The sequence below is a fragment of the Schistocerca serialis genome, chromosome 2, assembly GCF_023864345.2.
Source record: "Schistocerca serialis cubense isolate TAMUIC-IGC-003099 chromosome 2, iqSchSeri2.2, whole genome shotgun sequence".
Classification (NCBI taxonomy): Eukaryota; Metazoa; Arthropoda; class Insecta; order Orthoptera; family Acrididae; genus Schistocerca; species Schistocerca serialis.
In genome coordinates, this window is record NC_064639.1 from 632,340,390 (window position 1) to 632,362,831 (window position 22,442).

The 22,442-nt window shown below is 40.9% G+C and overlaps 1 protein-coding gene across 2 annotated transcripts in view; it reads right to left on the reverse strand.

Annotated features, from left to right (window-relative positions):
* Positions 1-1,060: 1,060 nt before the first annotated feature.
* LOC126457711 (uncharacterized) overlaps positions 1,061-22,442 on the reverse strand; it is a 64,428-nt gene continuing 43,046 nt past the window's right edge. For both annotated transcript variants that reach the window (XM_050094245.1, XM_050094244.1), the window contains exon 2: positions 1,061-1,809. In XM_050094245.1, the coding sequence (XP_049950202.1) occupies positions 1,544-1,809 (266 nt within the window). In that variant the 3' untranslated portion in view covers positions 1,061-1,543. The remainder of the gene's footprint in view (positions 1,810-22,442) is intronic.

The window sequence follows — 22,442 nt, forward strand, 5'->3', positions numbered from 1 at the left end:
GTCGCATAGCCGGTGCCTTTCTACCAGATCCAATTGGCCACTTCTACGCTGCTCACTTCATTAACGGCTATCAGCTCCTTGTATGGTGCTATTTCCGCATTCAGACCTTTTCTTTCTTTTGGCTTGGGAGTTTCATTGTTGTATCTGATAAAGAACGGAACTTGTCCATTGTCCTCAATACGTTGCAAGAGTTCAGTCCATAGTAAGAACAGAGTCCTAAGTGTGTAGCTGTGAGTACTTCATGGCGGTTAAGTGAGATCGGAAAGTGACTGAGCTGAAGAGTTTTGGTGTTTTAAGATGCATCGTATTTACGACGTATAATTTATAAAGGGAACGCGCAATTTGGTAGGGTCTTGCTAAAAGAAATAACTTCCTAACTCGATCTGTAGATAGTTCCCATATTGTTGTCAAGATTCGTTTGATCATATATGGTTTAGCCGCTTTCCGTAACGCTTAAAATGGTTATAGTTGTCGGATACTTGTTTCCTTAGTTACACAGCTGCGCTGTGTCAAAGAGAAGCTTCATAGTCATATCATGGAGGCTGGTGTAACCCACTGTGGGGGAACAGTGCCCATCCAAAGAGAGAATAATGAACACTTAGAGGAATAATGGCCACCGACAGGGGAAGTTCTGCCCACTTAGGGAATGGTAGAAACGTATTACGGGAATGTTAGCCACCTAGGAGGAAAGGTGGCCACTGATAGGGACTGTTGGGAGAATGGAAGCCATCTAGAATGCTTATACGGTTGATTATTAATACGGTATATCGTCGTCGGTACTAGTCACGTAGTACACTGGAGATGTCTGTACATTCTGTGAGTGTGTGCATGAATTTAAAGGCAAGATGGTTTATCATACTAGGTGACGTCTGCTACATTTGCATAGCACTGACCAGTTCACATAATTTCTCGTCTCTAACTCAGCTGTTCACTAAATTTTGAACCTTTCCAATCTTGTACCCCATTTCTATTTTTTCATTAAAGTATAACGAGAATTTTTTATGTATGCTATTTCCACTGTTGGCCTGCAACAAGGTACAATGAAAAGTGTGCCTTGCCCGTCATTTTATAATGTTTTACTGTGTCTAGGTCTACGTACAAAACTGGCAACACATTTACTGTCAACATAAAGCACACTGCACTCGTGCTAACAACCGTTCCCTCTAAAATTATCTCTTCGCTAAAAGTTAGCCCATGGGGAACTTCATGTCACGCTATACAACATAACCCAAATAAGAGAACTCAGTCTTTAAACCATAGAAAGTTAAAAATGGAGCAGATTTAAGGGTATAATAAAGAACTGGAAAAAGCGGATTAAATATGCGGAGGAAATTGCTCCGAATAGTTTTGGTGAAGAATCTCGTTCAGTTTCAATTTAGTAAACTGCAGAATCTTGCATTGTACACAGGGAGGTAACAATTTGCCATTTAACTACTTGGAAAAGGTAACCATTTTCTCTTGATGCTTTGATTTAACTCATGTTCCCACATTCACTTTGGGACCCTTCACAATATATTGTACTTAACAGTCTGTGGTTATCTTATCAATCATGCACAGAAAATCGTGCTATTGTAAGTGACTTACCCTTCGGTTGCAGTTGGTAGCAAGAATACATCTTCAGTGAATTTGCATACAAGTAGAACTTTTTATCTGCCTGGACAAAAACGGTGTCGTCGTCTTCTTCCGTGTACGACGTCGCCACCAATGTTCTCACAGCCTGGATGGTGGCGAACGGTAGTTCCTCATTCTGGATAGTGACGGCGGTCGACTCTTCTAGTTGTCCGTGGACCACCGCAACTGCGACAAGTGCTGTTGAAAACAACGAACATTATTTCATATTTCAACTTTGTCTACTGTGACTGCTAGCTTTACAACGCCGAGATGCAGTACAACTCAACTGACTCGTGCCACAACACTGGCACTTGCTACTGGGTCTCCTCTGTATGGTAATTGTAGTCTGTCGTCTAATAGTCTCTAAGTTGTACATGAAATACAATGTAACTGATATTAGGGAAGCTGTAGTAGGAGAATACCGAATATCTGTGACACTTTTGTAAAATGTTTTTAGACGTACTGTACCACAACACAAGACTGTTTCCGTACCTAATTGCTGATATAACTGAATATATCGCTCTTAATGGAACAAAATAGGTAGTTGGAAAGATAATTTCAAGGGTACGATGAGGAAGTGTCACATGCCCACTACTGATCACAATACACACGGTGTAAAAGATAAAGTACTGCATATTTTGAGAGTTTATAGTTTAGATCAAACCATGAAAATATCCAGCACAAATGCGCTAAAAACTCTTACCGTAAGAGCTATGAGCAGTTGTTGAAACTGTAAATCGTATTCACAGTTCTCAATAAATTCACATACATTAATTCTGACGCAACCGGTATGTATTGTGAACAAATTGTGAAAACCATTTACATTGTAGTTTTATATCTGCAATTTCCAGCGTAATGGAAACCTGTTGTTACAGTCGGTGAATAGCAAACACCATATTGAGCACGTCCTTCAGCGATTACTTACAAATGCGGGTCGTTCGTAATATCCGATGTCTCATTCATTTTCCATCTACCTCCTTTCATGAGTTTATTATCATTTCTTGCAACTGCATATATTTATGAATTTAGTCACTAATTAGATTTTATCGATACGTAATACGTGCTCGATAAATAAATAAGAAATACACGCAACAAATCTTCTGTCTTTGGGGTGCAGTTGATTTTTTAGCAGCCCATATTTCGAAGTGAGGTTTCTAAGAATTGCACCCGTAGAACCAATTTGTCTCCTTAGATGAAATCATGGTACTGCACCCGAAAGCTCTGCATCACCCTGGTTCCAAGAACTCCTGAGGACAGACCTTGACTGTGGATATTGTATTAAAGACACAGTGCCTTTGGCTGTTTAGGGATGTCACTAAACCCGACCAAAGATCTAAACAACCATGCATGAGCAGCGCCTATTAGACGGAGGGGGTCCGACAGCCAATCTCTTCCAGTCATTTCACCAGGAAGGAAGTACACGGCTCGTCTGTAGTTCAACCATGTCTAGACAGCCAATACCGCGGCTCGATCGCGTCCGCATTTATAACTTTGGGCCAGGAAGGCCTCTCAACAAGGGAGGAGTCCAAGCGTCTCGGAGGGAACGAAAGCGATGTTGTTCGGACATGGAGGAGATACACGGAGACAGGAACTGTTGATGACATGCCTCGCTCAGGCCGCCCAAGGGTTACAACTACAGTGGATGACCGATACCAACGGGTTATGGCCCGGAGGAACCCAGACAGCACCGCCAACCTGTTGAATAATGCCTTTCGTGCAGCCACAGGACGTCGTGTTACGATTCAAACTGTGCGCAAAAGGCTGCATGATGTGCAACTTCACTCCCGACGTCCATGGCGAGGTCCATCTTTGCAACCACGAAACCATGTAGCGTGGTACGGATGGGTCCAACAACATGCCGAATGGACCGCTCAGGATTGGCATCACATCCTCTTCACCGATGGGTGCCGCATATTCCTTCTACCAGACAATCGTCGGTCACGCGTTTGGAGGCAACCCGGTCAGGCTGAACGCCTTAGACACACTGTCAAGCGAGTGCAGCAAGGTGGAGGTTCCCTGCTGTTTTGGGGTAGCATTATGTGGGGCCGACGGACGCCGCTAGTGGTCATGGAAGGCGCCGCAATGGTTGTACGATTCGTGAATGCCATCCTCCGACCGACAGTGCAACCATTTCTGCAGCATATTGGCAAAGCGTTCGTCTTCATGGACGACAATTCGCGCCCCCATCGTGCACGTCTTGTGAATGACTTGCTTCAGGTTAACGACATCGCTCGACTAGAGTGGCTAGTACGTTCTCCAGACATGAACCCCGTCGACCGTGCCGGGGATAGATTGAAAAGGGCTGTTTATGGACGACGTGACCCACCAACCACTCTGAGGGATCTACGCGGCATCGCCGATAAAGAGTGGGACAGTCTCGACCAACAGTGCCTTTATGAACTTATGGATAGTATGCCACGACTAATATAGGCATGTATCAATGCAAGAGGACGTGCTACTGGGTATTAGAGGTACCGGTGTGTACAGCAATCTGGACCACCACCTCTGAAGGTCTCGCTGTATGGTGGTACAACATGCAATGTGTGGTTTTCATGAGCAATAAATAGGGCGGTAATGATGTATATGTTGATCTCTATTTCATTTATCTGTACGGTATCTGGAACTCTCGGAACCGAGGTGATGCAAATCTTTTTTCGATGTGTGTAATTATGCAGATTGTTTTAGTAAATACGTTGTTAGTATCAAAGAAATTACATTCGACTAACACAAACAACATATTTGATGGAAAAATAACATCGTTGGCGAGAGAGTACGCAGTCCTATGACAAAGGGCAGAGATGAGTTGCGAAGCGTCTGTGGTGTGTTAGAGAAGTGTGAGTAGTCCCGAAAAAACCAAACGGAGATTGTTGTGGAAATTGTGTTATAATATGTATGCAACAAGGCAAAATATAAGTAAGGAAGCACATGTACGGACACGGAACTTGATCGCAAGAAGATTCTTCTGACTCTTTTGATGCGTCCCACCACGAAATTTCTCCTGGGTTAACTTTTTCATCTCAGAATAGCACTTGCAACCAATCTCCTCACTTATTTGCTGGATGTATTCCAATCTCTGTCTTCCTCCACAGTTTCTGCCCTCTACGGCTCCATTACAATGGAAGTCATTCCCTCATGTCTTAACAGATGTCCTATCATCCTGTCCCTGCTCCTTATCAGTGTTTTCCACATGTTCCTTTTCTCTCCGATTCTGCGCAGAACCTCCTCATTCCTTACCTTAGCAGTCCACCTAATTTTCAAAATTCGTCTGTAGCACCACATCTCAAATGCTTCGGTCCTCTTCTGTTCCGCTTTTCCCACAGTCCATGTTTCAATACGATACAATGCTGTACTCCAGACGTACATTCCCAGAATTTTCTTCCTCAAATTAAGGCCGATATTTGATGTTAGTAGACTTCTCGGGGCCAGGAATCCTCTTTTTTGCCATAGGTGGTCTGCTTTTTATATCCTCCTTGCTCGGTACGTCTTTGGTTATTTTACTGTCTAGGTAGCAGAATTCCTTAACTTCATCTACTTCGTGACCATCGATCCTGATATTAAGTTTCTCGTTGTTGTCATTTCTACTACTTCTCATTACCTTCGTCTTTCTTCGATTTACTCTTAGTCCATACTGTGTACCATTCCTCATAAAAACAGGCTTAAGACAAGGTGACTGCCTATCACCATTACTGTTCAACTGTGCACTGGAATACATAATGAGAGTACGGTACAAGGTCAATCCAAATATGATAAGAATTGGAAGTGCAAAAGATGATATTAGCTTAAACTGCTTGGGATTCGCTGATGATCTTGCTCTTCCAGCCAACACTGATCAAGAAGCCAGGCAACAAGTGAAATCACTACAAGAAATAGCAGAGACAGTAGGCCTTAGAATATCATTTGGAAAAACGGAGATTATGCTAACTGATCCACCACTTGCAAACAAAATTACAATAGGAGAACACGAAATCAAAATTGTTGATAACTTTAAATATTTAGGCGAAATAATAACATACAATCTAAATGAGAAGCCATCATGACAGAATAGAATAAAAAAACTGAACTACGTAAATTACATTACCAAAACTACATACAACAAAAAAGTCTATCTACAGATGCAAAATTAAAACACTATAAAATAGTTACACTACCAGAAATAACGTATGCAGCTGAAACTATCTTCAAAACAACTAATACAGCAGAATAGAGAGAAGAATAATTAGGACATGTATAAATAAACCATCAAATGAAACAATATATAAGAAAATAGAACCAGTCACGAGCACGATCAGGAAGAAACGCATCTCATTCTTTGGACATCTGAGGAGAACTCCAGAAAACAGAATTAGTAAAAAAATAATACAAAAATTGTCGAATAGCAAGAGCGACATTAAATGGATCACAGAAATTAAGGAAGATTTAAAAGAACCCCAAATTACAGTAGATGACCTAAAAAACAAGACAGAGAAATCTAGAATACTGCAAGACCCGCAAACCAGACATAAATAAAAATCAATAAAAGGAGTACAGGAAGATGGTCTAAGATGAAGAAAGAAAGAAAATATCTGAAAGAATTAAGAAATATTGAGCAGACAGAAGAGCAAAACATCTTTCATATAAGAATAGACTCTAATAATTATATTACCTAAATATCATATTAAGTTATTATTGAGCCAAATTGTATCCCTATCTAACAACTTGTTTACAACTTTGTATTTTTGATTAGAGTGATCCAATCAAGGCCATAAAATAATAAACAAACCATACTGTGTACTCATTAGACTGTTCATGCCGTTCAGCAGATCAAGTAATTCTCCTTCACTTCCACTCAGGCTATCAATGTCATCAAGGAATCGTGTGTTTGGTATCCTTTCACCTTGAATTTTAATTCCACTCTTGGACCTTTCTTTTATTTCCATCATTGCTTCCTCCATGTACAGATCGAGCAGTAGGGGCGAAAGGCTACATCCTTGTCTTACACCTTTTTTAATGCGAGCACTTCGTTCTTGCTCGCCCACTCTTATTATTCCATCTTGGCTATTGTACATGTTGTATATGGCCCGTCACTCCGTATAGCTTACCCATACTTTTTTCAGAATTTCGTACATTTTGCACCTTTTGACACTGTCGAATGCTTTTTCCAGATCGACAAATCCTGCGAACGTGTCTGGATTTATCTTTAGTTTTGCTTCCATTATTAGCCGCAACATGTGAATTGCCTCTCTCGCGCCTTTATTTTTCCTAAAGTCAAACCGATCGTCTAGCGCATTCTCAATTTTGTTTTCCATTCTTCTGTATATTATTCTCGTAAGCAACTTGGATGCATGAACTGTTAAGCTGATTGTGCGATAATTCCTGCTCTTGTCAACTCTTGCTGTCTTCGGAACTGTGTGTATAATGCTTTTGCGAAAGCCAGATGGTATGTCGCCAAACTCATTCATTCTACACACCTAAGTGAATAGTCGCTTTGTTGCCAATTCCCCCAATGATTTTCGAAATTCTAATGGAATGTAATCTATCCTTTCTGCCTTATTTAAGTCCCTCAGAGCTCTTTTAAATTCTGATTCTAATCCCGAGTCCCCTACCTCTTACAAATCGACTCCTGTTTCTTCTTACGTCATATCAGATCAATTTTCCCTCTCATAGAGGCTTCCAATGTATTCTTCTCACCTATCCGCTCTCTCGTCTGCATTTAACAGTGAAATTCCAGTTGCACTCTTAATGTTACCACCCTTGCTTTTCATTTCACTGAAGGTTGTTTTGGCTTTCCTGTATGCTGAGTCTGTTCTTCCTAAAATCATTTCTTTTTTGATGTCTCACATATTTTTCCTGCAGCCTTTTTGTCTTAGCTTCCCTGCACTTCCTATTTATTTCATAAAATAATCAGCAACTGTAATAAGATTACTACGACTATAACTAACACTGTGATATAATACGATGGGTTTCGTTTTCCTCACTGCCTCTCTGTTTACCCTTTTTTGAGGCAAGCTGGTATTTGGTCCACAGAGTGAATTTTTCTTTATGTTGATAGATCATCCGTGCAGTTGTTGTTGGTTCAGACGAATAATTGCTGAGTATACAGTAAGATATTACTTCTCTCATTGTCTGTTACATCGTTAACTTCTGTATTTAAAGTTCAGTCATTCGATTGGTTTGTAATCCTTCATCGCTCCCTATCTAGTGTTACCCTTTTCCTTTGGCAAGCCTGTATAATCTGGTATAGTCTGTTTCCCGTTATTTTCATCTTCACGTGGCACTACAAGCCTTCCCGTCTATTGCTCGCTACAATTCGTAGTTAACTACTCATGGGTATATAAGTGCTAGTCGCCGGCCGGAGTGGCCGTGCGGTTCTAGGCGCTACGGTCGCAGGTTCGAATCCTGCCTCGGGCATGAATGTGTGTGATGTCCTTAGGTTAGTTAGGTTTAATTAGTTCTAAGTTCTAGGCGACTGATGACCTCAGACGCTAAGTCGCGTGGTGCTCAGAGCCATTTGGACCATAAGTGCTAGTCCCTGACGCTTTACATTGGTAATTTCTCGAGTCCTACTACCAGACGACTCGAACTGTTGATATAGCCATCCTGAACACTTTTCGTCGATTATCTATGCGCTAGCACTGCTCAAGAGCACAAGCAAATGGAATAATGTTCCTAGAACCATGGCGATGATCAAAGATGTTTCCCATTTCTATTACTTTGCTAGTTGTGGCAGTGACCAATTCTTCGCCGAATGTATAAATAGTTTTTAACGCGAATTACTATCTCAGAAATTATGTAAAAAGAAGGTAGGAAATTTTTTTTTATGGTGAACGAAAATTTATAAATTCTGCCAATACTTGCCAGCATCGAACAACAGAGTAGCCTTCATTGTACTCGATAAGAAATAACTACTGCTCTCGGTCTTATATTTTCATTTGCATACATGGTCATTCATGAAGGTACGCAAATATTTTAATACGGTATTCCACAAGCGAAACTAAAAAAAAGTTCACATAAACATAGATCTGCAAACGTTTAACTGCTGAGTTAGGGCTAATAAAAGATTTGGCCTGAAATTTAGCGACTTCGCTTACGCTGTATGAAGCCTTCGCAAAACTGTACGAGTTTAAAGTAAAGCACGATTTCCACTTATCTCATTGTTATTGATCTGGTGAATCAAATAAAACATGTCCCACATGTTTATCTGCGGTCGTTTTCTAGAACATTCACAGAAGCAAAGACGTAATTTCGTAAAATTTTTAATTTATTAACTGCTTGGTGCAATGTGTTTTTTTAATTCCAGGTAATTGCACAAAGTTTTCAACGGAAGTTGTAGAGAATTTAATTTGGAAAAATGATGGTAATTATGTCAACTAAAACTGTATGAATGTGTCGGATAATCTGCATTTATTATTACCATAGAACACATGAATTCATGTTAATCCGGAAAAAAACAAAGCTCAGTGTTAAGGAAGCGTACATGCAATTTCACAATACATTCACAATAAATGTTCAAAAATGTCCTCACCGAGTTCAATGCATTTATCTGCACGTGTGTGAACAGATTTTGTTGTTCGTTTCAGTCTCACACGGTTGTTCTTTATTTCGTCTATTACATTCACAATGGGAGCAAGTAATGCCTCACGTGTATTGACTTTGTCCTCATAAACTATGTATGACATCCATCCTTGACATGTTTTATTCGATTCACCAGACCAATAACAACAAAATAAATGAAAACCGAGATTTACTTTAACCTCGTACAGTTTTGCGATTGCTTCATAATAACGAAATTGCTAAATTTCGGGCAAAATACGTTATTAGCCGTAACTCCGTAACTAAAAATTTACGGACCTATGTTAATGCGAACTTTTTTCTTTAGTTTTACTTGTAGAACAACATATGAAAATATTTGCATATCTTAGTGAAACACCCTGTGTCCGTAAACACCCGATGGCATCATCGAATGTTATCGTACCGTTCCTTGATTTTTCGTTCCAGGAACTGTGGTTGCAGCAACAAGCAGCAGATTGACTTTCCTTGTATTTGGAAAGATGTATAATCGTCCTCTCTGCCATAATTATTATCAAAACTATTTCAATAAACGTTGTCAAAAAGACGGGTTATCATACTGCACCGTTCACTTCTTTCTCAGTGGAAGGCGTGGTATACCGTCATCAGAGCCTATTCTGTTGATGGTGCGAATGGAGCGGTCTATTGCCCGTTGAATCTCTGGACCACTTCTGATGCGAAAGCCACGAAGTGGTTCCTTCATCTTCGGAATCAAGTCAAAGTCACAAGGACTTAAGTCCGGGGAGTATGATGGATGGTACAGCACTTCCCAGACCCATCGACCGAACAGGGCAGGCCACTGCTTGAGCTGAATGCGCCATCGCATTGTCTTGCAAGATGATGGGTGAGTTGAGCAAAGAGTGTCGCCACTACTTTCACAAAGCTGGTGGCAGGTGATGTTCCAAAAACGAACAGTAATAACGTGCATTGACGGTCTGCCGTGGAGGAACGTAATGCGTTAGGATAACACCATCACAGTCGCACACGAGAATTGTCATAACTTTCACCATACTGGGGCTCTGACGCACTTTCGACTTTTGCGGCGACCCATAGGAACCCCATTCGTTGTACTGGCGTTTCAGTTTTGGCTTCGTGGCATTCGCTTCAGACCTGTTCCAGAGATTCGACAGGCAGTAGACCGCACCATTTGCACCATCAACAGAACAAGCTCTGCTAAGGGTATACTACGCCTTCCACATCGCTGGCAACGGGCTCTACACAACACTGGTGACTATTTTGAAGGACAGTAACAGATGCAGACTTGTAACTCTTTTGTATTGGTTGCGAATAAATAGTTGCCACTATTTACGTTCCAACCCTCGTAGTATGTAAGTGATACTCTGACGAACTGAGAAGCCGGCCGCTGTGGCCGAGCTTGTCTAGGCGCTTCGGTCCGGCACCGCGCTGCTGCTACGGTCGCATGTTCGAATCATGCCTCCGGCTTGGATGTGTGTGATATCCTTAGTTTAGTTAGGTTTAAGTAGTTCTAAGTCTATGGGACTGATGACCTCAGATATTAAGTCCCATTGTGCTTAGAGCCATTAGAGTCACGAACAGAGAAAGGTGAGCTCTATACCGCTTTTTCCAAGTGTCATGGGTAAACGTGTTACAGCCTATGACATACCTGTCATGAAGTGACTGCAGTGAAAAAATCGGGGGTTTACGTGAAGGTTTCTCGATAAATAGACAAAGTATTGTCATTAGTTTCTATTGATGTGACCAAGATCTAGGTAATACTTCTTTAAAAGGTTTCACAAACAGAACAGGATGTTTTTTTCATGGGTTGTTAGAACCTAGAACTATCGGTGTTTAAATAAACACTCTTGTAACAAAACGGCAACACCCACCCCGAATGAAACACAGTTATGTGATACATTTCTTTCACCACTTGCATTCTTTCAGATAGCGTCAGACTAATATAGTCACCACTCAGCCCACTAACTGATGGCGGCATGTCATGAACCATTTCTTTGACATCAGACATTACTACTTTATATAATTAATTTGAGAAGTGGTATTGATAAGCCATTCAGGTAACTCTTTACTTAAATTAGCTTTGATTTTATTTACCTCTGACCTGACTGGTTCGTCTGAAGTTCCTCTCTCAGATAACAGATCAGAAGAAGATGTCTACACAACAGGTTGTAATTCTTAATATAGTGTTTCATTCATCTGAGTGCCCATATGTAAAACCAACATTGAAATTTGCTGTGTGTAACTTCCCCCTGTGGATCAAGCTGTTTCTTTAACTTAACCTCTTTTTCAGAAGTGAACTTATCCACTTTTCCATTTACCTCCCGAACATATAATTTTATATAAGTCTGTTCACTTGTTAATTTTCGTATGGCCTCGGCAATGTCATCGCATGCGATTTTCTACTTCAAAAATTCACTTGTGAGGGCATCCTGTTGCGATGACCATTTCGTCAGTTTAGACGACATTTTATATTGCTGTAATGATAAGTTCTCAAAATTCGTTTTTATCGTTGCCTGCAAATTTTGGCATAATGCCGTAAATGGGTCTTGTGTATGACTAGACTATTTGTTCACTCTTAGCCTTTGACTCCATTCCGCGCCCCTGAAGCGACAATATTTTTGACAGCAGCTTCACCGAATTCGCTAGCTTCAGCGTATGATTCTATCTTACTGTGTTCTTCAGATTCCTTTTTTATATATTTTTCTGTCTTTTCCGTAATACAGAGATGGCTATAATTACCTCCGTAAACTACGTATATTAGTTTAATAACAGCACACAAATAATATTAAAGCATAATGTGCACCCTTCAGTAAGAAGTTCAATTAATGTAACAGCGCTGTACCATGTTGCGCAGTTGCAACACAAAGTCAGCTAAATTACGCCATGTAACTTCATAAAAGTCGCAATTAATTCCCAAGAACTTTAAATAATGATACTTTGAAAGAAAATGGGTTGTCAACGAATAATTATACGCATATAATTAAATACATGGATACATGAGGTAAATAAGTAATGTTGTCCTTACCTCGAACGTTGTGTCGTAAAAAAAGCACGCATAATTTCAAAAAGTTTTAACATCTTTCGTTTCCGTCCATATTTTAGAATTTTCGTTCAGTACGGGAAACAGAAGAAACAAATTTCAATAACGTAAAGACAATAAAATTTCGTACACGATATATTTATAAAATTGTCCCGCAAGACTTTCGACAACGTAGTGTATCACCTCTCTGCCCCCGCATGGGTTTTGTTATTTTAAGACTGTTCATTAGAGTAAAATGTTATTTAGAAAAGGATACGTTACACTGCCAATAAGAAAAGAGAACATGTAATCATAAAAATTGGAAAGAAGATGTTGATTCTTTCACTTCTTTCTTACTAATAGATCTTGTAAAATATAGGGAGCTAGATTTCATTTTCATGAACAATTAGCAGCAGGCCAAGACGTCGTCGTTGGAATGAAGGGAGTTTGATGACAAGATATCGTCTTGTTGTTAACTGCCAACGTAGACTGATAGTTTTTGTAATAATAACTAGACTTCATTTAAAAAAATAGACTGCAGGTTCGAATTACTAGTGCTGAGTTCGGAAGATGATAGAGCATGTCACCATACTGGCTACAACAAACTGTGTGGAATGTAGAGTTATGCACTATACTGCAAAGTAATTAGGAAATAAATCAGACAGGATTACTGTTTCACAGTATAACTCAACTTACAGAAATGATACAGCCCTCTGGCAGCGAGGTTCAGCAAAGAAGAAAGAAACGACTATAATCTATTACTTTAGCATCAGAATGATTTTCACAGCAAAATGAGTACAAAGATGACGTTCATCATCAGCGATTTTATTTTTAGATTAAACGATTTTCTACAGATGCTAACACATAAAGAAATTAAGGGAAAAACCCTCACAACAGCATACTACCGAAATTACCTGACGAGGTTGTGGGAGGTTGTCGAGACAACGCAGGGTGGAATCATGTAGGTCGCTTCTTTTAGTTAATACAAGTGTCCTCCCCCTTGGTAATCTTCTTACATGGCAACCAGAGACTTGGTCCTCTTCGTTCGGATGAAGAAACGGTTCGCTGCAGGCATTGCCAGAGAGACGAAGAGTTGATTTTCGAGGTGTCAACGTTTCCTGAACAGCCATAAAGGAGACTTCTACAACCATACATCCTAGAGAAAACTGTGTCGCATCGAAGGGCGAAGTTGTTAAGGACGGACACCAAGTTCGAAATCGAAACATGATTTTTCGATGATGTAACTGACAATTTCGGACTATCCGTCATAGTTTCTGAAATTTGCATGGGAACCAATATATATCAGGACCGTTCAAGTGCTAGAATATAGTCTATATGCCTCTTCTAACTTTGTATGTGGATTCTATGTTACAGTACGAAAATTTTCTTGCCTTTTTGCCAATACAGACAGAACGAGGAGTGCTAGCAAATTAATGGGCAACAGAACTAGCGTTAAATAGAAAGAAATGGCAAGTGGCAGCTTTCATTTCACATATTTTGGTTACAGTACGTATTCATTCCAAAGACGTATTACACATTCTGTTAGAGTCCCGTCTCCAGATTGCTACCTACAGAGATTCATTATAATATTCGATGTCGCAGCCAACGACACATGTACTTTCACCGTTCCCAATTGGTGGACGGCGTGTCTAAGAGAGACAGCTTTGTCTCTTGGTCAGTGAGTCTGGTGGGTCTGTTTCGTAAAGTAGCTCGGTGACGTTGCATTGTGATAAGATGCCAAATGGTTGTACAAAATTCGAGTATAATCGAAATCAGGGTCTCCTCATCATTCGGAAACGTTGTAAGGATTACGAGAGTCTATTTTCATGTTTTCTACTGCAAGGCTTGTAGTGTTGAATTTCAGGACACTTTGAGAACTTTTAACATGTTTTTCTTCCTGAAATGTTACGCTCGTGACTTTGTGAATTCAGTCATGTACAGTGCACGGTACAGAATCAGAATATCCTTGCTATTATGTTCCAGTACGTATGATTTTACACCCAGCTGTTCTTGGTTAGCGATAGCAATTCATTCCACGTCCAGCACACTATGATTTCAGAAATGATAGCCGTGTCCCCGAGTTACTTTACGATCCACAATACACTACTCGTAGAGTAAGCAATCCTCTCCGTTCTTCTCAGCACGCCAGGACAGAATGTAAGTCAGTTCTTGTAAATGGCGGTGAAGTAGCGATTCACCTTTTCATATAAAGTGTAAGTACTTTACGTCTTGTATTGTGAGCTATGATAACAGCTTGAATACAACCTGCCTCGTACACAAAGCTGGGCTATAAACGCAGTTACATACATGTACTTCAAGTTAATTCAGATGTTTATTTCAACCTGTCAGTTCTGTGCAAACCAATGAATTCGTTACCATGCCCATTATAAATGTGTTGCGCAAGTGAGTCCCTCTGGTGACATGTCATATTTCCTTAACAATAAATTGAGACCGTGCTAACACACTAAGCTTTCTGTAAGAGAGGGCATTTCAAAATCATGAAATATTGTCGATGTACTTTAGTGTGTAATCTGGTTTCAGTTTTAGAAGAGTGAGCTCATATTGTTTAGCAAGTCATCGATTTATCTCTCATATGAGCAACTCAAACAAGCACTAGGCCATGAATGTTTTGTCCAGACTGTACTTTGCACAAAATGAAAATAACTCCAATACTTTGCTTCTCACTGGTAGTTCAGAAGGTTTTCATTTTTCGCTACTAGAGAGCCCTCTGCCACACTTGGATGTCGCGTGATAATTTCTCTAAGTCAACTCTGCTCCACAGTGTGTTGGACGTCTCACAAACTGCTCACACTTCGCAGAAGAGAATGAAAACCAAAGGAAAAAAAACTGCCCTTCCTGGGAGTGAATGAGACTTTTTATAAATATCTATCCCGTGACTTTAGATCACTGAGGTCTAGGAGTAGACTCCCGCTAGAAATCAAAATATCTTTGGTCCCAGTTTCTAACCCAGTCAGTGAGTAAAATTTGGATGAAAATCATCAGCGGAGACAGCCAAAGATTTCCAGTATAAAGCCCGACCTCGTTCTGCCAACAGCCTTGTCAAAAGTGGGTGGAGGAGCAAACAGAGATCTGGACATCACTTTGCCCTTTATGGCAGCAAGAGAGGGGAAGAAAACCAATGTGCACTCCATGTGCATACCGGGGGGAGTCATTCCAGATGTGGAAAGGGTCCTTCCGGATGCCATGAAGGGTACAGGGTGCACCCATCTGCAGGTGGTCGCTCATGTCGGCAGCAATGATGTGTGTCGCTATGGATCCGAGGAAATCTTCTCTGGCTTCCGGCGGCTATCTGATTTGGTAAAGACTGCCAGTCTCGCTAGCGGGATGAAAGCAGAGCTCACCATCTGCAGCATCGTCGACAGGACTGACTGCGGACCTTTGGTACAGAGCCGAGTGGAGGGTCTGAATCAGAGGCTGAGACGGTTCTGCGACCGTGTGGGCTGCAGATTCCTCGATTTGCGCCATAGGGTGGTGGGGTTTCGGATTCCGCTGGATAGGTCAGGAGTCCACTACACGCAACAAGAAGCTACACGGGTAGCAGAGGTTGTGTGGCGTGGGCTGGGCGGTTTTTTAGGTTAGATGGCCTTGGGCAAGTACAGAAAGGGCAACAGCCTCAACGGGTGCAGGGCAAAGTCAGGACATGCGGGCACCAAGCAGCAATCGGTATTGTAATTGTAAACTGTCGAAGCTGCGTTGGTAAAGTACCGGAGCTTGAAGCGCTGATAGAAAGCACCGAAGCCGAAATCGTTATAGGTACAGAAAGCTGGTTGAAGCCAGAGATAAATTCTGCCGAAATTTTTACAAAGGTACAGACGATGTTTAGAAAGGATAGATTGCATGCAACCGGAGGTGAAGTGTTCGTCGCTGTTAGTAGTAGTTTATCCTGTAGTGAAATAGAAGTGGATAGTTCCTGTGAATTATTATGGGTGGAGGTTACACTCAACAACCGAGCTATGTTAATAATTGGCTCCTTTTACCGACCTCCCGACTCAGCAGCATTAGTGGCAGAACAACCGAGAGAAAATTTGGAATACATTTCACATAAATTTCTCAAGATGTTATAGTCTTAGGTGGAGATTTCAATTTACCAGATATAGACTGGGACACTCAGATGTTTAGGACGGGTGGTAGGGACAGAGCATCGAGTGACATTATACTGAGTGCACTATCCGAAAATTACCTCGAGCAATTAAACAGAGAACCGACTCGTGGAGATAACATCTTGGACCTACTGATAACAAACAGACCCGAACTTTTCGACTCTGTATGTATAGAACAGGGAATCAGTGATCATAAGGCCGTTGCAGCATCCCTGAATATGGAAGTTAGTAGGAATATAAAAAAGGGAGGAAGGTTTATCTGTTTATCAAGAGTAATAGAAGGCAGATTTCAGACTACCTAACAGATCAAAACGAAAATTTCTGTTCCGACACTGACAATGTTGAGTGTTTATGGAAAAAGTTCAAGGCAATCGTAAAATGCGTTTTAGACAGGTACGTGCCGAGTAAAACTGTGAGGGACGGGAAAAACCCACCGTGGTACAACAACAAAGTTAGGAAACTACTGCGAATGCAAAGAGAGCTTCACTCTAAGTTTAAACGCAGCCAAAACCTCTGAGACAAACAGAAGCTAAACTATGTCAAAGTTTGCGTAAGGAGGGCTATGCGTGAAGCGTTCAGTGAATTCGAAAGTAAAATTCTATGTACCGACTTGAGAGAAAATCCTAGGAAGTTCTGGTCTTACGTTAAATCAGTAAGTGGCTCGAAACAGCATATCCAGACACTCCGGGATGATGATGGCATTGAAACTGAGGATGACACGTGTAAAGCTGAAATACTAAACACATTTTTCCAAAGCTGTTTCACAGAGGAAGACCGCACTGCAGTTCCTTCTCTAAATCCTCGCACAAACGAAAAAATGGCTGACATCGAAATAAGTGTCCAAGGAATAGAAAAGCAACTGGAATCACTCAACAGAGGAAAGTCCACCGGACCTGACGGGATACCAATTCGATTCTACACAGAGTACGCGAAAGAACTTGCCCCCCTTCTAACAGCCGTGTACCGCAAGTCTCTAGAGGAACGGAAGGTTCCAAATTATTGGAAAAGAGCATAGGTAGTCCCAGTCTTCAAGAAGGGTCGTCGAGCAGATGCTCAAAACTATACACCTATATCTCTCACGTCTATCTGTTGTAGAATTTTAGAACATGTTTTTTGCTCGAGTATCATGTCGTTTTTGGAAACCCAGAATCTACTATGTAGGAATCAACATGGATTCCGGAAACAGCGATCGTGTGAGACCCAACTCGCTTTATTTGTTCACGAGACCCAGAAAATATTAGCTACAGGCTCCCAGGTAGATGCTATTTTTCTTGACTTCCGGAAGGCGTTCGATACAGTTCCGCACTGTCGCCTGATAAACAAAATCAGAGCCTACGGAATATCAGACCAGCTGTGTGGCTGGATTGAAGAGTTTTCAGCAAACAGAACACTGCGTGTTGTTCTCAATGGAGAGGCGTCTACAGACGTTAAAGTAACCTCTGGCGTGCCACAGGGGAGTGTTTTGGGACCATTGCTTTTCACAATGTATATAAATGACCTAGTACATAGTGTCGGAAGTCCCATGCGGCTTTTCGCAGATGATGCTGTAGTATACAGAGAAGTTGCAGCATTAGAAAATTGTAGCGAAATGCAGGAAGATCTGCAGCGAACAAGCACTTGGTGCAGGGAGTGGCAACTGACCCTTAACATAGCCAAATGTGATGTATTGCGAATACATAGAAAGAAGGATCCTTTATTGTATGATTATGCGATAGCGGAACAAACACTGGTAGCAGTTACTTCTGTAAAATATCTGGGAGTATGCGTGCGGAACGATTTGAAGTGGAATGATCATATAAAATTAATTGTTGGTAAGGCGGGTACCAGGTTGAGATTCATTGGGAGAGTCCTTAGAAAATGTAGTCCATCAACAAAGGAGGTGGCTTACAAAACACTCGTTCGACCTATACTTGAGTATTGCTCATCAGTGTGGGATCCGTACCAGATCGGGTTGACGGAGGAGATAGAGAAGATCCAAAGAAGAGCGGCGCGTTGCGTCACAGGGTTATTTGGTAACCGTGACAGCATTACGGAGATTTTTAACAAACTCAAGTGGCAGACTCTGCAAGAGAGGCGCTCTGCATCGCGGTGTAGCTTGCTCGCTAGGTTTCGAGGGGATGCGTTTCTGGATGAGGTATCGAATATATTGCTTCTCCCTACTTATACCTCCCGAGGAGATCACGAATGTAAAATTAGAGATATTCGAGCGCGCACGGAGGCTTTCAGACAGTCGTTCTTCCCACGAACCATACGCGACTGGAACAGGAAAGGGAGGTAATGACAGTGGCACGTAAAGTGCCCTCCACCACACACCGTTGGGTGGCTTGTGGAGTATAAATGTAGATGTAGATGTAGGTGGAAACTGTCCCTAAAAGGCGGAAGAATCAGCGATGATCAACGTCATGAGAATGAAGAAGCCAATAGATATCACTGTGTTATGTATAGCCACAGAACATGTGGCCTTTAATTCAAAAAGTGTCATGATAATCTCTTCATTGAGAAGATATTCTGGAGCAGTCCCTTATGAGTCAGCGTGTGGAATGTCAGAATTTTGAACGTGAGGAATAGAAACCCTTATTCTAGGTACAGTGTGGGTCAGTGAAGTGAACTGCAAACACGAGTTTACGGTTTTATCAGCGGCAGTAGAAAATATTGTAAAGGTATTAGATTTCATCATGAATAGAGGACTATTCTCATCAAATGAGCAGCAATTCAGCGACAGCTAAATTATTTCTGGTATATATGACAACATCGCAAGGATAACAAGAAGAGACAGAAAAAGCACATGAGGACTTTGAACTGGTAATTCAGTATGTAAAGAGAGATGAGAAGGTAATAGTCATGGGGGACTGGAACTCTGTATTAGGAAAGCAAAAACAAGAAAGAGTTACTGGATAATATGGGCGTGGCAGTAGTAAAATGTGAAGTGAAAGTTTGTCTCACTTCTGCAATAAATAGCACCTAGTAATAACTAACACTGTTCAAGAATCTGTCGACTTACTCGTGGCATGGTGAGCAGCTCAAAAAACTGATATTAACTTCGAAGTGTGCACAGGAGCAGATATACATTCAGACCGTAACTTAATAATGGTGGATAGCAGATTGTAGTTTCAGCGTATTGGTCGCAGAAATCGAGGATGGACGAAGTGGGCTGCTGAAGTAGTGAGGAATGCTGTGCGTTTGGAATTCTCTATGACTGTAGATATTGTGACAACATATACGATAGTAGCTACTGCAATCAATGAGGAATGTGTAGCTCAATAATTGGCAAAGACAGATGTTGCACAAACATAGATACAAACAAGGTTAATGTAACGATAACTTGGGTAAGAGAAAAATACTTCAACTGATCAACGGAACAATCAAGTACAAAAATGATCTGGGATTGACCACACTTTCGTTAAATTAGTGACTTAGCAATGAAGGAAATGTGAAGGGCAACGGAGGTGACGTGAAATGGCTGCAGGAAAGATGTTAAGAAATCGATAAAGAAATAGTCGTCAGAGGGGCAGCTGCGTCAATCAAAAAGTGACAACAACCTTTGTTGTACTTAAAGGCTGGACGGAGTGGCCGTGCGGTTCTAGGGGCTACAGTCTGGAGCTGAGCGACCGCTACGGTCCCAGTTTCGAATCCTGCCTCGAGGATGGATGTGTGTGATGTCCTTAGGTTAGTTAGGTTTAATTAGTTCTAAGTTCTAGGCTACTGATTACCTCAGAAGTTAAGTCGCATAGTGCTCAGAGCCATTTGAACCATTTGATTTTGTACTTAAAGGGAAGAACAGTAACAATAACATGCAATGGAAATTCTACTCTCAAACACAGAGAGAAGAATGTGTAGGCGAAAAGACTACATTTAACCCTCTAGCTGACGCGCCTATGTATAAAGTGTACCAAGCACAAATAACATTGTCTTCTACTGTTCCATTGTTGTTGTACAATTGCGAGCTCATACCTTTTCCTACATTATTGCTTCACATAACGCAGTGATATTTTTTGTTTTCCTACGTCTAAGTGAGCACTATTAATATAAAATAGCAGCGAAATAGGCGAGAAAGAAATTACGGTCCGTGCAAGGAAAAGTGCTAGATTCTGAGCTAACAGCACAATACCACAGTGAGGCAGTTTTTTTTATGAGATACTGAGTAATGGAAGAAGCGTTTTTCTAGGATCTGATGCAATAGCATCGTTTAATGCTCAGCGTGGGTCACTACAGTGGGGTAATACTTGTACACAGCAACACAATTATACAATGAAAGTTTCTTTTATTAGTGTTTGGCTTAACAGTGGTGTTGTTTAACGAAAGTAAATTTTGTTTCAGTTCATACATGTTAGCCTGAATAACATAAAACAGGTATTCTACAAGGTGTACAAAATCCGCCAAGCACTCCCTCGTGTTTCAAAATGCGGCGTGCTAGTTCGAGTGTTAAGGCCTGTACTTCGATTGTGTGATGTGTTAAAAAAAAGACGTGGTAGCCAACGTGTGAGACGTAGAGGGTCAGTATTACAGTTCAACAGAGCTCTGCAAAATTTGACATCAAACGAGGTGGAAGATATCTATAAGATTCCATCCGAATTTCCAAAAACCTTAGGGTAATAATAACCAAACATATATTCAAGTTGATTAGTGGAAAATATTTCCTGTACATGTAGCATCACTTTCGGAAAAAGATCATCCACACTATGCCGAAGAAGTGTGAAAACCATGGTGGACTCGGGATACTGGGCCAATGTGAAAATTTCAACAATGTAAAACGATGCAACAGGTATGGAAATCTCAGAGCGATAGAAGTAAGCTATTTGGAAAGACGTATTGTATACAATATGTACAATAACCAAAGAGGAACAATAACAATGGAAGAACGTGAAAACAGTACTTGGATTAGAAACGATATAAGACGGGGATGTAACGTTTCTCCCGTCCTGTCCAATCTATACATCGAAGTTGCAATGACCGAAATAGAAGCAAAGTTCAAGTGTGGGATTAAAATTCAAGGTAAAAGAATATCAATGTTAATATTCGGTAATGGCATTGCTATCCTGAGTAAAAGAGGAATTAGAAGATCAGTTGAATGGAATGCACATTCTACTGCGTATAGATCATAGATTGAGAGCAAACTTAAGAAAGACTAAAGTAATAAGGAGTACGAGAAAGGAGATTGGCTACAAACTTCGCATCAGAACTACAGACCACAATGTAAAATGGCCGAAGGAACTTTGCTGTGTGGAAGGATATAACAATGAAGGAAGCAAGGAGGACATAAAAAGCTGAATAGCACTGGTAAAGAGGGTATTCCTGGCCAAAAGAAGTCTACCAGTATGAAACAGTGGTCTTAATTGGAGAACAAAATTCAGAGAATATATGTGTGGATCATAGCAGTTAATGGAAGTGAACCGTGGGAGATGAAGAAACTCAAAAAGAAGCATTTGAGACTTGGTGCTACAGAAGGATATTGAAAATTGGGTGGACTGGTAAGTTAAGGATTGAGGACGTTCTTTGCAGAATCGACAAGGAAAAGACTGTATGGAGAACGCTGACATAATGGACGATAGGACATCTGTTATTATATCAGGGAATAACTTTTGTGGTGCTAAATGCAGAGCTTAAAAACTTTAGGGAAAGACAGATTTTGTAAAATACACAACAACTAATTAAGAACTTTGTGTGCAAGTAGTACTCTGCAATGAAGAGTTTGGCACGGGCTATAGAAGGTATGCATCAAACCGGTTCTAGGACTGATGACCACAAAAATATATACGAGTTTCGTTAACCGCTGTAGTATGCATGAAGAGGGGTAGTTTGTACTCCTACACAGGTTATATGATAGGTGTCAGACGTATTTCATTGTGTACGATAGGTATCAGTACAAAAATTTATTAATGTGTTACGTGGAGTAGTTAGAAGCCATATTATGATATTGGTTGGTATAGACAGCTGAACACTCAACAAATACTGAGAGAGAGCTCTTCACATTGTCTAATAGGTGGTTTATAAATTTTACATTCAGGTCTCAGTCTTAAGAGAGCTTTTGTTGTCCTCCATAGCTTCAACATCTCTGAAGCTTATCACAGCAATCTACCACAATCACACTTTTTATCCTATTCTGAAGCTATTGATATAGACAACAGGCGTGCGCTAAATCTGGGATAAGGGGTTGGGCTGTAATCGCCAGC